Source organism: Rhinoderma darwinii, chromosome 2, assembly GCF_050947455.1.
Source record: "Rhinoderma darwinii isolate aRhiDar2 chromosome 2, aRhiDar2.hap1, whole genome shotgun sequence".
NCBI lineage: Eukaryota > Metazoa > Chordata > Amphibia > Anura > Rhinodermatidae > Rhinoderma > Rhinoderma darwinii.
This window is the reverse complement of record NC_134688.1, coordinates 411,331,215-411,350,733: the sequence shown is the minus strand read 5'-3', so window position 1 is coordinate 411,350,733 and position 19,519 is coordinate 411,331,215. Positions and strand designations below refer to the sequence as shown.

The 19,519-nt window shown below is 38.6% G+C and overlaps 1 protein-coding gene across 1 annotated transcript in view; it reads left to right on the top strand.

The window, feature by feature from the left end:
- The window catches only part of CUX1 (cut like homeobox 1), a 356,348-nt gene that overhangs the window by 321,829 nt on the left and 15,000 nt on the right, over positions 1 to 19,519 (top strand). The window contains exons 15-19 of the mRNA XM_075854200.1: positions 3,386 to 3,522; positions 3,714 to 3,780; positions 4,988 to 5,094; positions 8,035 to 8,151; positions 9,900 to 9,983. Of these exons, the coding sequence (XP_075710315.1) occupies positions 3,386 to 3,522; positions 3,714 to 3,780; positions 4,988 to 5,094; positions 8,035 to 8,151; positions 9,900 to 9,983 (512 nt within the window). The remainder of the gene's footprint in view (positions 1 to 3,385; positions 3,523 to 3,713; positions 3,781 to 4,987; positions 5,095 to 8,034; positions 8,152 to 9,899; positions 9,984 to 19,519) is intronic.

Sequence of the window (19,519 nt, the reverse complement as noted above, 5' to 3'; positions counted from 1 at the left end):
CAGATGTTTGCCGACGTATTGGAGCCCTATTTTCAGACGTAAAACGAGGCATAATACGCCTCGTTTACGTCTGAAAATAGGTCGTGTGAACCCAGCCTAAGGGTATGTGCACACGTAGTGACCAAAAACGTCTGAAAATACAGAGCTGTTTTCAAGGGAAAACAGCCCCTGATTTTCAGACGTTTTTTGAGCAACTCGCGTTTTTCGCGCCCGTTTTTGGAGCTGTTTTCATTGGAGTCTATGAGAAAACAGCTCCAAAAACGTCCAAAGAAGTGTCCTGCACTTCTTTCGACGAGACTGTATTTTACACGTTGTCGTTTGACAGCTGTCAAACGACGACGCGTAAATTACAGGTCGTCTGCACAGTACGTCGGCAAACCCATTCAAATGAATGGGCAGATGTTTGCCGACGTATTGTAGCCCTATTTTCAGACGTAAAACGAGGCATAATACGCCTCGTTTACGTCTGAAAATAGGTCGTGTGAACCCAGCCTAACTGTAAGGCTGGGTTCACACGACCTATTTTCAGACGTATACGAGGCGTATTATGCCTCGTTTTACGTCTGAAAATAGGGCTCCAATACGTCGGCAAACATCTGCCCATTCATTTGAATGGGTTTGCCGACGTATTATGTAGACGACCTGTAATTTACGCGTCGTCGTTTGACAGCTGTCAAACGACGACGCGTAAATGGACTGCCTCGGCACAAAAGTGCAGGGCACTTCTTTGCCACGTAATTTGAGCTGTTCTTCATTGAACTCAATGAAGCACAGCTCAAGATTTACGAGCGTCTCAGACGGCTCGCAAAATGCGAGGAGGAGCATTTATGTGTGAAACGAGGCAGCTGTTAAGGGTATGTGCACACACACTAATTACGTCCGTAATTGACGGACGTATTTCGGCCGCAAGTACCGGACCGAACACAGTGCAGGGAGCCGGGCTCCTAGCATCATACTTATGTACGATGCTAGGAGTCCCTGCCTCTCCGTGGAACTACTGTATAAGTATGATGCTAGGAGCCCGGCTCCCTGCACTGTGTTCGGTCCGGTACTTGCGGCCGAATTACGTCCGTCAATTACGGACGTAATTAGTGTGTGTGCACATATCCTAACAGTCTGTCTTTTCACACGTAAATGCCTCTCATCGTGTGAACATACCCTAAATGATAAGTAGAATGTATATTCTGTAATGAAGTATAAATACTTGACCAAAATGAAATTCTATAATTTTGCTCAGTATATATGTGATGTTATATAATATTGTGGTCACTGCAAAATTCCCCCTTATTATTTTAATTTCCACTATCTTTACCCCAATTGGCACTTCTGGGGGCTGTTTAGTGTGTGCAATTTCACCCACCAACTTAACTTTATTAAAATAAATACGACAAATGATCCTATTTATTATGAAATGCTGACATCTAGTGGTCCTGTAGGTAATACGTCTGCTCAAATGTCTATGTTTCCATTTTATCTGACAAATCTTTTTATTTCTTTTTTTAAACAGTTTTTATTAACAATTCTCTCATAATACCATCAAATAAATTGGAATGAAAAATCAGTACAAGTCAATATAAAGTTTTGAGAGTCATATTCTTTTCCGATCTGGCAATGTTTTATTTATTCCTATTACTATCCCGAGATCTATTTTGTCATTTGGCACCTTCATTGTTTTCCATTGAGTTTGTTTGACTTCTCTATATCTCTAATACAGAGTCTTACAAAACTAATAGAAAAATTACCATTTCAGCACGGTTTTATAGGTACCACCAACTTTATTTTTTTTTAATGTAAAAATTGTATTATTAATGAGATTAAGAACTGCTATGAACATGCCTATCTAGTATTTATCTTAAATTATAAACAAACAACAATTAAAGCATCGAAACCTATCACTTCATATCATTGTACTGCAAACTGTAGTTCTCCGGCTATTGTAAAACTAACAGCAAGCCATGACAGCCTTTGTAATATGTTTGCGGAAATATAGTTCAAAGCTATTTGTAGAATATTGTTATTGTGTAGAATTATTGTATTAATGTATCAGATCTTGATTATGGTAACCGTTCTATTTGTCAATTATTTTCTGTATTATACTTAGTGACATTGAGGCATTAGTTGACCCTAAGGGCTCGTGCACACGACTGTGAGTCCCGTCCATGATCCGTGGAAAGATAGGACATGTCCATTTTCACGGACCCGATTCACATACTGAAGTAAATGGGTCCGTGAAAACTATCGGGTGCCACTCCGATGCCATGAAAAACAGCCCGAGTGGCACTGGGTCATGTGCAAGAGCCCTAATGAATGAAATCTCGCAAAAATTTATTTATTGTATATACAAATTTTTGCAACTGTAATTATCACAGTAAATTCAAGAAAAAAATTGACAAAGAATTTACAATTTAAGCATAGGACAGTTATTGTATTTTAATTTAATTTATTAAACCATAATACTCTCAATATTCTGAGAATGTGATGGACTAAGAGGAGAGTTGCTGGACCACCACCAATCTGGATTAGACAAGAACATTGTCACGATCTGTGGGTATGTGGACCCACTGGGCCGTACCGCCGTAGCGGTATAGCAGCTGGCCAAACAGGGTACAAAGTCAATGTCTATAGTTCGGATAAAGGTACCTGTGGCAATACAAACAGTAGTGATGGTTTAGGCTCGGATCGAACTCTGGCAGCAGGCAGACAACAGGTGCGGTGAAACTCAGCAGGTATAGTAGACGACACGAAACGACTCCAACACTGTACAGCACAGGAACACGGTAGCACGGGAACAGGATACAGGTAGCAGGAACGGGAACACTGGGAACTGGAAAACACTCAAGGGACCATTTTCAAGACAAACACGGGTATACAACAACAACGCTCAGGCGATGAATGAAGGGGCAGAGCCCTTCTGGCAATCCAGGGTGATTTAGGCTAATTGGAACATTACTCCAGGTGCGCGCGCTGGCCCGTTAAGGTTGGGCATGAGTGTGTGTGCGCACCCTATGGAATGCTGCCGAACGGGACGGAAGTGAGCGCTGGCGTCTCCTGAGGAGGAGCTAGGGGCCAGCGCTCGCAGATCCATGACTGCCGCCGTCGGGGGGTGAGTAATCCCTACGGTCCTCGGCCATGGGTGTTACAAACATCACTATACAACAAATGTATACATATGGTCTCCATCTCCAGGAAGGTATAAGACTGTCAGTGATGAAGGGCAAATCGATATTTGTTTATAATGTGCACGAGGAATCCAATTACATCAATTAACAAGTGTTCTCTATCTAAGCCGATCATTGATTGAATACTATGGACATTTAGTGACGTAACTGGCTCCCATGGGTCTCCTTCATATGAGCTGAAATGTCTTCCATGTATTATTTTCCAGCTCGCTGTGCAGAGTTACAGCTACAGTTCACAGAAGCCGTTACTACAGTGGCGGAGCAGAAAGACCTGATCTCCAAACTGGAGCATGACCTGAGCACCATCCAGTCTATGTCATCTGTCCAGCGACCCGATGCTGAGGTATCCGTTACATTTTCTCATGGCTCTACTTACTGTAGGTGACCTACACTACCAACATAGATGTTAACATGACAGAAACATTCCACAAAATATTCCTAATTTGTCTAAGAATTTATACAGACACAACAATATTTGTGTACTGGCCGTATAATAAAAGTCTGCCTGTAATAATAATATTTTATAATCCACAGGGTGCTGCGGTGCCCAGCATGGAGAAGATCCCTGACCCCATTAAAGAGGCCACTGCAGTTTTTTATGGTAAGGATGTTTTTTTCTGTGCTATAGTGACCTATCACCAAAGCAGTAAGTTGGTCCCTACAGAGATCCAGGCATAAAATCTTTATATTTGACATGTCTACTGGAATTGTCAGCCTAATTGAGTTAATATATAGAGAAAAATATTAAGAATTATTAATAACAACCTAGCAGTGGTGAGATGTGTTCCAAAGATGGGGCAAAGGAAGATCAACCTCTATTTTGTCAAGTAAGTACTGTATGTTTCTGGCACAAACAACACATGCAATATTCTCATGAATGTTTATATAAATTATCATTTTGAAGATTTACATTCAGAATATTTCATTTTTCTAAAAATAAAGGATAATAAATAAAATAAATTAATTCTCTTAATAAAAGTGGTTGTCCCCTTACCTTATATTACATTACTCTGTTAGATCACTCAAAAAAAAATATAATAATTTGGAATTCTATGCTGTTTCATACTTGAAATGGCGCCCCCTGGTGTTCTTCTGATTCCCTCTCAGATCAACCAGCTACTGTTTCCAGTGTCGGTGGTCACGCATGCCCAATAACTCTACATACAGAAGCATTTTATTGAAATGATTTCAATTGAAAACATATTGATAGATGTAATATTTTATCATGGAACAACCCCTTTAGTTCAGGTTTTCTAGGTACTAATTTTAAGCTGAAAGTTTTGAGGGTATAATCTTTTTAACAGCTACTGATGACCCCAAAATATCTTTCAATACACCTTAAAATGTGAAATACAGTTTTTAATATCTTCTGTTATGAGTTATGATCACTTATGGGCCTTCTTCTGGTAGCTCTCCTTTAAAGAGGATGTGTCACCAGGATAGACCACTACTAAGAGTATCCAGAAATGTATAGGTGCTAAAAGTAATGTGCAGTATGCAGAACAGAGGCTGCACCACGTGACTGCATATATGGCGCCTTCCCGACCACATGGTCTGTTACCAGCCAATAAAACTGAGAGATGCCTCTTTAGCATATTTAGCCCTGCCTTATGCAGAATGACGAGCAATGCTTGTTCTCTTACTGTGTAATAGATCAATATAGACGATCAAAGAGAGAAAACAGTCTAGCTGGACTAGTAAAAATCTGACACCACGTTATTGATTCTATGTGACTTATATAAACCTTCTATATAAGTTTATGTTTATGTTTATGTGAACGCTATACAACTGTTATTGTAAAATTCCAGGTTATTCTGCAAGTAATCCAATTCCTGAAGGACAAATGGACTCTCTCCTGTCAATCATATCCAGTCAAAGGGAGCGTTTCAGAGCTAGAAATCAAGAACTAGAAGCAGTAAGTCACCTCTTACATTCTACTATGTACATTATATTGGCCAATGTGCTTGAATCATGTTTGACGCTTACGGGAAGAACTGCGGAGTGAGAATATGCCCCTGGAAGTCAGTTTCCATAGTTTTCATTGGACATTTAAAGCATGAAATACATGGATAATCCAAGTCCAGAACCTCTCTGCAGCCAGTAATGCAGGGTTTCTTTAAAAAATTTTATTATTTTAATATTTTTGCCATGCATTTTTGTAGACAGGGCCTTTGTTATCTATTTCCTGAGAAGATAGGAGTGTGAGCACCCTTGTAGGTTACATGAGTGCAATAGTGATGCTCCATCCTTAACAGGAGAGACAGCCGTGGCGACCTCTCTTGCCTATTCTTTGTTTTGTCTTTTTACTATACTGAGCATGAGATAAGGCTGGTGGGCATCTTACATTGAACATCAAATGAGACTCTTTATAATCTACTGCTATTCTGATGCAATTGTAATTATGCCATTAAGCATCAGATCAGATTGTATATATTAGATGAAGAATGGGAAAAGTATGAAATAGCATGTTATATTCGGTAACTGATAGGCTATGTTCACACAGGGCGGATACGCTACGTAAAAGCACACAGCATATCTGACCTGGGCGCCGCAAGGTATTACGGCCGAAAAACCGCACCAAATTGTGGTGCAATTTTTCAGCCGAAATGTCCACTATGGAAAACTGCACATTAAAAAATGTCATACTTACGTAGCTATGGCGACGCGTCCCTCTGCCGTCCTGCAAGCCACCCCCTTGGATAACATTTCATCCCATGGGACCGCTGCAGCCTGTGATTGGCTGCAGTGGTCACATGGGATGAAACGTCATCCCAGGAGGCCGGCCTGGATGAAGAAGCACAGAGTTTTGGGTAAGTATAAGTTTGTTATTTTCATCTAAGTTGCGATTTTTGCAGCGGAATCCCAGCTTTTCCTCTGTAAAAATCGCAACATCTCCTATATGTTGCGGGTTTTACCTCACATTGAATTCAATGGGGAAAACCCGCAACAAAAAAAGCAGCGGTTACGCAAATACAATTGACATGCTGTGGATTCAAAAAAGTGTGGATGGGATTTGTTCAAATCTCATTCAATTTGCTGCTACTGTTTATGCTGCGGATTTTCCCCAACAAAATTTTGTTGCGGAAAATCCACAGTATTTATACTACATGTGAACTTACCCACAGAGTGCTTGGACTCCATCTTGTACAAGAAGCATAGTCAGTACTACCTAAAATTTAATGATAAGAAATAATCCTATATCTTGTTTACTCTTATAAAATTGTTACCCATTTCGTAAAATCAGCAATCATCTATAGACCTAAAACATGGAAGGTTAACATTCCAGATTATGAAACTAAAAATGGGAACTAAATTTAAAACAACACAAAATTAAATAAAAATTGTAGCAACGGTTGCCATGTTGTCCCTTTTTTGTCTGCAGCCTGATCTAACAAATGTTGCAATCCACATATTATAAATAATAATATTAAAAGTCTTTATTTCAGTCCAAAAACGCATCTATTTTGTCCCTTTTACTTCTCTTCACGCTGCTGCATATGGGGGTCGGATTTTAGGGAGAGCACAACGAGCACCTGCCGCATGTCCTCCACCACCTTCAGGAGTTAGGGTTGCCTCCACCACCCACCCTTTCTGCTCAGGCAGTCCTATCAACCTAAATATCAATAAACCCTTAGTAGATGTTTATAACAAAGGAACCTACACGAAAGCCTATCGCAAAAAATCTATATATATAAATCTATATTTCTATGGATAGCTTATACACTACTTACCTCAGAGACCCCCACCCCAGATGGAATCCTATCCAGCCGATGAAAGGTGAAGCTACATGCACGCAACCCTCTCTTTTGAGGTCTAAGTCACTGGCTTGGCTATCTCCATATTACCCATAGACTTTAATGGAGAGGACGACATACATCCTATACTTGGCTGATATAGGTGGAATGGGGGCCCCCGCTAAATTTAATTCCCTGGGGCCCTAACAAACCTTATCCGGCACTGACTGCATGTGAAACAATAATGTGGGAAAAAAGTGTGGGGCTTCTGGCACTTTCTCTTTACGAGGCAATTTACTATAGGAAAACATGTCTCCCATCTAACTAGTCCTTTACCAAAAATAGAGGGACCGGAGATACATGAACCACCGCTTTCCCTGCCAGTTTATGCAGGACTGTTTACTGCAAGACATTGCCGAATGTTATTGACGCTCATTGATTTACAGAGTAGCCAACTATGGGTATCAATAGAAATACAATTTTCTTTCTTCTAAATGAGCGCTATTTTGCATACTTTTGCCGTTGAACATTGCCTCAAAGACTTCCTACTTTTAGCTGGATTTCCGCAAGGAGATTCGGTACCTTTCACAAGACGATATTTTTTCTTCTTCACATTCATTGTCCATCAAATAGACACGCAGCCTAATGAAAATTAAAATTCAGTTTAGAATAAGAATCATTTTCAACATAAATTATTCTACTCTCAATCCAGTGAGACTTGTGCTATCTCTAGTTTTATGAAATTCTGGATTACCGATCATTTCAGATTTTAAAAATGGCACATGCCAGAAAACATGAAATATATTGTAAGTGTCCCACAAGTAACATCCACCTTATATTGTAAATTCAAAGGATATCAGCGGCACTAGATCAAAAAGTGTAATGCTTAGAAAGGCTGACCCTGAGCTGAAACGTCGTATGTGGGAATAAGAGGATCACCTTTATTTTGGGGAGTCTGACTTTCCATTTCTTCCTTATATTGTGGATGTGATGTCGTAGTTTATGAGAAGATTTTCTTTTTAGATGAGTTTTCTCATTTTTTACCAGGACTACATGTGACTTTTCATTTGTTATTTTTGCCGTTCATTTCTTGACTGTTTTGTTTTGTCTCATCTAAATAGGAAAATCGTATGATGCATCATACTATGAGGGCACTTCAAAGCGAGCTGGACAACCTGAGAGCTGACAACATCAAGCTGTATGAAAAGATTAAATTCCTACAAAGTTACGCGGGCAGAGTGAGTTAGTTTTCTGATCATTTTGATTTCCGGAATAATCTTATAATAGGAACCTTTTACGTGACATTATGGGACTGTTACTAAGGTCTCGATCATCGGCCTCTGTCCACTATGAATACTGAACCATCTTGTAAGGCTAAAGAGGTCATTATTCTAAATTCAAAGAGCCACATAATGCTGTACGTGTATATTGTAGGTATTTCCAAATGATATATTTTAACCCCTTAATACATTGGGCTTTAACGACCAAACACACAATTTAGTAATTTTTAGTACAAACTGACATAATTTATTTACGCATTAAGCTGCCTAAGTAATTTTTGCAACTTTAAGGCTTCATTCACATCTGCGTCAGGGCTTCGTTCATGGGTTCCGTCTGAGCTTTTCGTCAGAAGAACCCATAAACGGAATTCAAACTGAAACAAACGGAAACCATAGGTTTCTGTTTGCATCACCATTGATTTCAATGGTGACTGATCCGGTGCAAATGGTTTCCGTTTATCACCGTTGTGTAAGGGTTCCGTCATTTTGACGGAATGAATAGCGCAGTCGACTACGGTATTGATTCCGTAAAAACTACAGAACCCTTACACAACAATGACAAATGGAAACCATTTGCACCGGATCCTTCACCATTGAAATCTATAGTGAGTCAAACGGAAACCTATGGTTAGCTTGGATTCCGTTCATGGGTTCCCCTGACGGAATGGTATAATGGAACCCATGAACCAAGTTCCGACGCAGATGTGAACGAAGCCTTGTGTGTCAGATAGGTCTTTATACCTGTATTATTATTCTACTATTTTTCTCTGACTAAAGCAGCTGAAAATTGTAACAAAATCAAAATGTTCCAATTCAAAACTTCATAATTTTTAATCATGTAAAACAGCTCTACAATATAGGATACTGAAATAGATTTGCTGATGTCTTAGCTTTATTTAATTTTTTTGCCAATACTGGTGTAAGGTGTAGGTCCAGCCTGAGTGTTTTTCTTGTTTTCTTATTTTTACACGGTCTACCTACTTTTGGGGGATGCAATGTTTCAGGTAAGGTTAAAATAGCACCAAAACTGTTCATGGTCCATTAAAATCCAGCTGTCACTAAATACTAAGTTCTCACGTGATCATTGGGTCAGAGGCAGAATTAGAATTTACCCAATCATATCATTCCTACAATACTGCTCATTGAGTACTATTTATAAAGGTGCAGAACTTATTCCTTCTATTTGGGGCCTTCAGCTGTCAATATCAATCACCGTAAAACCGTGATACGTCTTTGTACAACTTATAAGGAGCCGTAATACAGCGTCCGTAGACATCTGTGAGGCACTACTATCTCTGTATGCCTCCAAGTTCATATTAAAAATATCATGGCATGTTCCATCAGACGCCTTCAATGCTTCTAGGGAAGAATACCTCAGCAATACTTAACCGTACAGAAGCACAATAAAGCAGCATGCGGGGTTCCTACAGCTCAATATTAGCGTTCTGCAGGAACTCCGTGTGGCTCCATACAGGCTCCGAGCACACTGCTCTGCCATGTGCATGAGGCCTTGATTGGGTTAAAAGACATTAAAAGAAAATAATTTTTTAGCAATGGAAAATAAACATTTTGGTAGTTGAATATTGTTCTTTAGCTGATATGAGTTTGATTTATGAGGACAATTGACACATACTGAAACCTGACTTGCATTTAAATTCACCCATTCTCAATTAAATGCAATAAATGTTTCTATTTTCCTCCACCAGGGAAGTAAGAGTGATGACACTGAGCTTCGTTACTCCTCCCAGTATGAAGAACGACTTGACCCATTCTCCTCATTTAGCAAAAAGGTAAGTTCTCTTGTCAAGTAGCATCTTCTGTATAGTCATACACCAATATATCCTGCAAAAATTTGCAGTGAGTTAGCTCCTGTTCACATCAGCGTTGGGCTTCCATTCATGGGTTCTGTTAGACCTTTACGTCGGAGGAACACATCAACGGAAAGCCAAACGGAAACCATAGGTTCCGTTTGCATTACCATTGATTTTAATGGTAGTGCTTCAGTTGCAAATGGTTTTCGTCTGTTTCCGTTCCGTAAGGTGTCCGGTTTTTAAGCGGAAACAATAGTAGTCGACTACACAATTGTTTCCACTAAAAAAAATGGAAACCTTATGGAATGGAAACTATTTACAATGGAAGAATTACGATTTAAATCAATGATAATGCAAACGGAACCTAATTTAAAAGCAGACTGTTTTTTGATCTATAAATTGCACCCCCTCCTTTCTACAGTAGCATCGTAGGTGGACGTCTACCCCACGTACCCCTCATCCCTACCCTGCACAACACTCTTGTCAGCATTTCCAACTGGAATTACTCACTTTAAAGCTTCACTATCTGCATTAAGTTTCTTCATTGTAGTGCATGAACTGAGTCTCTGTGACAAACCGTATGGGCCCCACTTTGTGTGAACTATGGGGGTTCCCACTTAATTTTGTTCACATGGGAGTTTTTCTGGAAGCCACATTTTACCCACAATAGGTGCTGGTTGAATTTGGATATTTGCCACCTTTCAGGGTGGGAACAGAGCCATGAAAGTTAGCAGACGAACTGAGCATTCAGAGTGTTGCCTAGAGAGTGCTCAAAGATCCTGCTGCTTTTTTCCTTTATAAACATCTCAGGCCCTGTTCACATCACATTTATGCCCTATCCCAAGCTTATGCTCCTCGGCATATTCTATTGACTTTAATGAGCCAAACCTAGTCCAAAAGAGTATACTTTTGACTGCCTTTACATCGGCATATGCTATTTACACTTTCTTTTTTCTACCACGCTATTCTGTCCTCCAAAGAAAATATATACTCTGTATAATTTTACTTTATAGTCAATGAGTGACTTATGCAAACGTAATGCCTTACACTTGTATACCCCTTTAAGTACTTTGTTTTTGTAGTGGAAAAAGATGTCTCAATGTTTAACGTATACGGAATACAAATGAAACATAAAATGAATACAAAAATGTATATATAAACGTATGCTTATAAGTTTAACGCATATGTAAAAAAAACGTAGATGGAAGAATTAGAATGGCATACTTTTGAAGTGGATACTGTTTTATGGCAGTGGTGCTATACATATTCCATTCAACAATTCTCAATAGCTAATGACAACAATATTTCAGACTAAAACGTCATAATATTAGAACTTTCAAACATATTTCTGACATTGTGTAGCATCGGTCTACTTAATATAACTGTAAATAACCTATAGAGAAGAGGCCTGTAATCACACTACATATTTTACAAAAAAATTACTTTCATTAAATACACAGTTGAGTCACATTATTATGACCACCTCCTACTCTACGTCAGCAGCGCGTAGCCCATGAAGGAAGTGATGTGTCGTGGGCTGGCTTGGTAGGTATATAAGGTGTGCGATAGGCTGTCTGGACACATATCACTCGTTGCCATGGGTAAAAGGGGCAATTTATCGGAGTTGCAAATAGGGATGATTATTGGCTTTCAGGCCAAGGGTGGCAGTATTTCTTAAACAGCGCAGTTTGTGAACTGTTCGTGTGCTGCTGTGGTGTAAGTGTATGGTGAGTGGACAAATGGCACCATTGGGAATAACTGACGTGGAAACTGGAGCACCACGTGCCATTGATGTGAGAGGTGAACATTGGCTACGAAGGTGCGCGAGGGCCGAACAACACGTTACAGTGGAGCAGCTCACTATGAAAATCAACCAGGGGGGGCTACCAGACGTGTGTCTAAAACAACAGTTCAGCGAACCCTACTGCATATGGGGCTCTGAAGCAGACGGATGGTCACTGCTCCTATGCAACAAAGGCTTCAATTTGCACAGCAGTATCAGAATTGGACCACCAATGATTGGCAAAGGGTTTCCTTCTCAGACGAGTCATGTTTTCTGCTTCATCGAACCAGCAGAAAAGATGCAAAGAGTATATTGCGGTAGGCAATAGGAAGACTACATTCCCATGGCAAAGTAAGTGACGTGAGTGTCCTAAACCACCAGGATGACACCAAACCCACTTACTTTGCCATGGGTATGTACTCTTCCTATGGCCTACCGCAATATACTCTTTGCATCTTTTCTGTCTTGCTAATGTATCTAGCTAACTACAATTTAAGGAATATACCTAGTTTTCCTATTTTTTTACATATTGAGCATGTATATTGCATTCCCTTTATAGTTTTATAGTTTACCTATAGTATGCCGTTTCCCCAGTGTGGGGTTTAACATTAAAATTCGTATGTACTGTACCAGATATTGCTAGTTTATTAATGCTATGTCTTCCCCCAGGTTTATGACACCGGTTTCTTGTATATGATCCACTTTTAAACATTTTTATGTATTATATATTTCATAAAGTATTTTTTGTACCATATGTAGTGTGATTACAGACCTCTTCTCTATAGGTTACTTATTGTCATTGTCAGCACGCCCCCTACCGATGTGTTATTAGTGTCCTCCCCTACTAATATATGTTTACTCAGGGTACAATTACCTGATGCTTATTTTTGCTTTTGGCTATCATCATTTAACCCCTTAGTGAACACCAATACGCCTTTTCACAAGGGGCCTTAGGCTAGGCCGCCGCCTTTTCACGACAGCGTAGTCTAAGTCCTGCACGGGTGTCCCGTACAAGCTGGAGCGGGTGCTCAAACAGCTTCTGCTCCAACGGTAGCAATCAAAGTGTTTTTATTTAGTAAAAGTGTAAAAAATAAATAAAAGTACACATATATGGTATCACCGTGACCGTAATGACCCAAACAATAAAGTTAACATGTAAATGAAACTGCAAGGTGAACGCTGTAAAAAAACAAAAAAAAACACAAAAAACAATTACAATTTTTTTCCATTGCGCCCCAAAAAGTAATAAAAGTTACTCAATAAGTCCCATGTACCCTAAAAAAGCACCAATGCAAACTATGTCTTGTCCTGCAAAAAATAAGCCCACATGTCACTAAATTGATGGGAAAAATACAAAATTATGGCTCTTGGAAAGCGACAATGCGAAATCAAATAATTTTAATTCAAAAGTGTTTTTATTGTGCAAAAGTAGTAAAACATAAAAAAAACTCTACATATGTGGTATCGCCGTAATTGTACCGAACCCATAGAATAAAGGTAACCTGTTATTTACACCGAACGGTGAACGGCCTATATTTAAAACGCATAGAACAATGGCGGAATTGCTGGGTTTTTTTTCTATCCCCCCCCCCACCCAAAAAAAAAGATAATCAAAAAATTAAATATACCCCAAAATGGTGCCGTTAGTCCCCATACAGCTATGTCAACTGAAAAGTAAAAAAAAGTTAGAGCTCTTTAAATGCGACGATGGAAAAACTAAAACCATTGCTTTGTCATTAAGGGTCATATAGGCTGGTCACGAAGGGGTTAATATAACTGTAAACTGAAATGTGACTGTGTAGGCATTATATTATATTGTGCTCTCTTCATCAACTCATGTATTGTACCAATTTAAATGTAAGTCGAGGTTATACCAGGACAAAAATATCCATATATGTGATCACTACATACCTACACAAGATAATGCAATTGATTTTTAATGGTTTTTATCTGATGTTTGCTGGCACAAACCTAGTTCTGAAATCTCAGCAGAGGTTTATAGATCTTTTCCACAATAATAAGCGTGAAGATTTACTTAGTGGTCTCAATGTTTCTAACATAAAACCACAGGATGTTTCAAAAAAGATTTTTGAAGGAATGTGTTTCCGAGATTTGTGTATACAGAAGACATTTGTCTTTCCGTACGCAGTATAAAAGCTTTTCCTTTACCATTTATTGCCCTCTATTGATTGTTGCACTTAAATTGTTATTTACTCGTTTTCTCAATCAACCAATGAATTTTCTAAACCCAACGTGGCACAAACTCCGACTCTGAAACTACCGCCACCATAATAGGGGAAAATCTAGTTGTGGTCAGCTGCACCATCTATTGTTTTTTTTTGTGCTTACCTTGTCCGCTGGCCAGGATAAGCCTCCCAGGTCTGGTTCATAATTTACAACTAAACAATAAACCCTTTTTCTTAATATCTCATTAACATTATTTGCTATTTTATTTTATTTTTTTTGCAGCTTTGATGGATTTTTTTCATGCAGTTCAAGCTGCCTATAAACTTATAATACACGTATGAATACTCGGCTCGGCCGGCTGTTGGGGCATGGTCGGGGCACCCCCATACACATTAGCTATGTGGCCAGTCGACATTCATCTAATGTGTATGAGCACCCTAATTGGAGAAGTATGAAAGCTTTATGAGTCTCTTCTATTTTTTGACAAAACAGACCTTTAATATTATTATTTACTTAAAGCGTCACTCCAGTCGAAAACAAAAAAATCAGGTTTTGGTCAAAGTCATGGAGCTCTACAGGCCCCCAAAATGTAATTTAATTTACTGGGATGGTTTCATTATAGAGATTCCCCTACTAGGCCGCAGCTGAAGCCTGTGCTGACATAACAATAGAGCAGTGCGGTCATGCGCTGCTTCGGAGTCCCTAAAGTGTATGTATACCCAAGTAAAATCACATGATTTTACAATGATGACTACCCCCCTGCAGGACACTGATAGTACGGCAGTGATGATGGGTTTTGGATAATGTTAACATGTACAAATACCTCATGTTTTCTGTCAGACAGCATGGAGCCACTTGATTCTGCAACATAGAAAAGCTGTAGTAGCAGCAAAAAGCAGGAAGCACAAAGACTATACCGTGTGAAATTAAAAAACACATGTGCTGCTGATTTTTCATTTTTGACTGGAGTGACTCTTCGAGAATTCTACTTCTGCATCCACAAGTCTGCTCATTTGAAGGTGTTGATTAAGATTGAAATAAAGGGACCCCTCCTTAAAATAGCACCACTCGGCATACCTGGTATTGCCACTCAGCCCTATTGAATGGAATAGAGCTACAGTACCAGATAGAGCCTATAGACAAGAGTGGTGCTGTCTCCTAGAGGTAAAATAATCCATCCGTATTTTCTAATCATATACAACCAATTGAACAAGTAACCTTCTTTTGAAAAAGTCTATGAGCAACAGACACTATGGACCTCATATGATAAATTTTCTGTAGAAAATGTGTTCAAGTCACCCATAGCAATCAGAAATCATGCGTAATGTTGAACTCTGGTTGTTATGGGCAACGAGACTTTTTCTTTGAGACTCTTTTAATACATGATACCCTATGACTCTTACAGTACTTATGGTGGTTCCGTTTTGGTTTCTGTCTTGTCATATTGATACTTGATGGCAATTAGATTATTAGCTAGATAATTGCCCATACATCTTCTATTTTGTCTGCTGCCTTAGGCCCCCTGCACACAATGCATATTAGGTGTAGATTTGCCACGCATTTTTTCGCGTGGCAAATCCACAGCGTAATACAGTACCAGTAAAGTAAATGAGACTACAAGTAATCATCTACACGTTGCAGAATTTTTCTGTGCGTAAATTGACCTGTGGTGTGTTTTTCAAAATCTGCAGCATGTCAATGTATCCACTTTTATTCATTATCATTTTAAAGCATAAATGAAGATGAATGGATCTATATTTATGAACGAAAATAAAATGATAAATTAATCTTCAATAAGAGGAGATGTTAAAAACTATGCAAATTTCCTTTGAAATAATAATTTTTAAAAAAAAACCCTTTTGGCTTTGTTCACATCTGTGTTGGGGGTTACAATATGGGCCTCCAATGCAAATCTGGTGCAAAATGGCAGAAGAAATAGCACTTTTTTTTCCGGTAAAACGATGGACACCCTCACGGAAACCCGACAGAGACCATTAAAGTCAATGGGTTCCATACGGTGCCGTTAGTGTCCATGATGCAATCGCTCCGGCACATCTGTTTTTTCTATGATGGTAACAAAGAATGGAAAAACTTAGTGCAGATGTTAACGAAATCTTAACCCTGTGAACATTTCATGGAATCTAATCATCCTCCCTAAACCTATATACATTGGAGATCTTTTGCCTCACACATTACACTATAGGGACTCGTCCACACGCTGCGGAATTGCCGTGTTTTTTACGGCTGGAATATCAGCAGAATACAGTAGCAGCATAGTGGATGAGATTTAACAAATCTCATCCACACGCTGTGTAAAAATTCAGAGCAGAAATTGACCTGCGGTGCATATTTTTCGGACCGCAGCATGTCAATTCCTGCTGCGGAAAGTGTCCGGAATTGCTGCGTTTTTCAGAGATGTCTCCATCTCCTAACATTGTGAAAAATGCAGCAATTTACGCAACATTTTCTCAAGTAAAAAAGCGCATTTTTGCCTCAGCGGAAAGTCTCTGACTTTCAACGGAATTGCTGCAGAAATAATCTGCAACCACTCCGTTGTGTGTGGACAAGCCCTAAAAGGGAGATAAAACGGTAAAGAGGAAAACGAGGCAAAACTACCTTATCAACAGAAAGAATACATTTTAAAATTTTCGTACCTGAGTATTGCACATTGTATGACCTGTCCAGAGGCGTAAGGGTAGACAAATGACAAATGCTATGAACTTACAGTTATGTGAAAAAGTAAAGCCATCCCATGTATAGTTTTTATATTTTGTAACAACATTTGATCGATAGATAGATAGATACGAGATAGATAGATACGAGATAGATAGATAGATACGAGATAGATAGATAGATAGATACGAGATAGATAGATAGATAGATAGATACGACATAGATAGATACGACATAGATAGATACGACATAGATAGATACGACATAGATAGATACGACATAGATAGATACGACATAGATAGATACGACATAGATAGATAGATAGATACGAGATAGATAGATAGATACGAGATAGATAGATACGAGATAGAGAGATAGATACGAGATAGATACGAGATAGATACAAGATAGATAGATAGATAGATAGATAGATACGAGATAGATCGATACGACATAGATCGATACGACATAGATCGATACGACATAGATCGATACGACATAGATAGATACGACATAGATAGATACGACATAGATAGATACGCCATAGATAGATACGACATAGATAGATACGAGATAGATAGATACGAGATAGATAGATAGATACGAGATAGATAGATAGATAGATAGATAGATAGATAAAATCCAAAAAAGAGGCAGCACTCCGCAGAAAATATGATAAAGGGTGTATTTATTGCCCCCTGTGCGTGCAACGTTTCAGCTCTATCCTCTAGAGCCTTTCTCAAGCCAAAGGCCAAAGGCTTGAGAAAGGCTCTAGAGGATAGAGCTGAAACGTTGCACGCACAGGGGGCAATAAATACACCCTTTATCATATTTTCTGCGGAGTGCTGCCTCTTTTTTGGATTTTATTGGAATTGGAGCGTGGTCTTTTCCTGAGGAGTTGCACCCACCGTATACCGTATACTGGTGCTGCTGGATATATTTGTTTTACTAGATAGATGGATAGATACGAGATAGATAGATACGAGATAGATAGATACGACATAGATAGATACGACATAGATAGATACGACATAGATAGATACGACATAGATAGATACAACATAGATAGATACAACATAGATAGATACGAGATAGATAGATACGAGATAGATAGATACGAGATAGATAGATACGAGATAGATAGATACGAGATAGATAGAGAGATAGATACGAGATAGATAGATAGATACGACATAGATAGATACGACATAGATAGATACGACATAGATAGATACGACATAGATAGATACGACATAGATAGATACGACATAGATAGATACGAGATAGATAGATACGAGATAGATAGATAGATAGATAGATAGATATGAGATAGATAGATAGATAGATACGAGATAGATACGAGATAGATACGAGATAGATACGAGATAGATACAAGATAGATAGATAGATAGATAGATAGATACGAGATAGATCGATACAACATAGATCGATACGACATAGATCGATACGACATAGATCGATACGACATAGATAGATACGACATAGATAGATACGACATAGATAGATACGACATAGATAGATACGCCATAGATAGATACGACATAGATAGATACGACATAGATAGATACGAGATAGATAGATACGAGATAGATATATAGATACGACATAGATAGATACAACATAGATAGATACAACATAGATAGATACGAGATAGATAGATACGAGATAGATAGATAGATAGATAGATACGAGATAGATAGATACGAGATAGATACGAGATAGATAGAGAGATAGATACGAGATAGATAGATAGATAGATACGACATAGATAGATACGACATAGATAGATACGACATAGATAGATACGACATAGATAGATACGACATAGATAGATACGACATAGATAGATACGAGATAGATAGATACGAGATAGATAGATATATAGATACGAGATAGATAGATAGATAGATACGAGATAGATACGAGATAGATACAAGATAGATAGATAGATAGATAGATACGAGATAGATCGATACAACATAGATCGATACGACATAGATCGATACGACATAGATCGATACGACATAGATAGATACGACATAGATAGATACGACATAGATAGATACGCCATAGATAGATACGACATAGATAGATACGACATAGATAGATACGAGATAGATAGATACGAGATAGATAGATACGAGATAGATAGGTAGATAGATAGATAAAATCCAAAAAAGAGGCAGCACTCCGCAGAAAATATGATAAAGGGTGTATTTATTGCCCCCTGTGCGTGCAACGTTTCAGCTCTATCCTCTAGAGCCTTTCTCAAGCCAAAGGCTTGAGAAAGGCTCTAGAGGATAGAGCTGAAACGTTGCACGCACAGGGGGCAATAAATACACCCTTTATCATATTTTCTGCGGAGTGCTGCCTCTTTTTTGGATTTTATTGGAATTGGAGCGTGGTCTGTTCCTGAGGAGTTGCACCCACCGTATACCGTATACTGGTGCTGCTGGATATATTTGTTTTACTAGATAGATAGATAGATACGAGATAGATAGATACGAGATAGATAGATACGAGATAGATAGATACGACATAGATAGATACGACATAGATAGATACGACATAGATAGATACGACATAGATAGATACGACATAGATAGATACGACATAGATAGATACGACATAGATAGATACGACATAGATAGATACAACATAGATAGATACAACATAGATAGATACGAGATAGATAGATACGAGATAGATAGATAGATACGAGATAGATAGATAGATACGAGATAGATAGAGAGATAGATACGAGATAGATAGATAGATAGATACGACATAGATAGATACGACATAGATAGATACGACATAGATAGATACGACATAGATAGATACGACATAG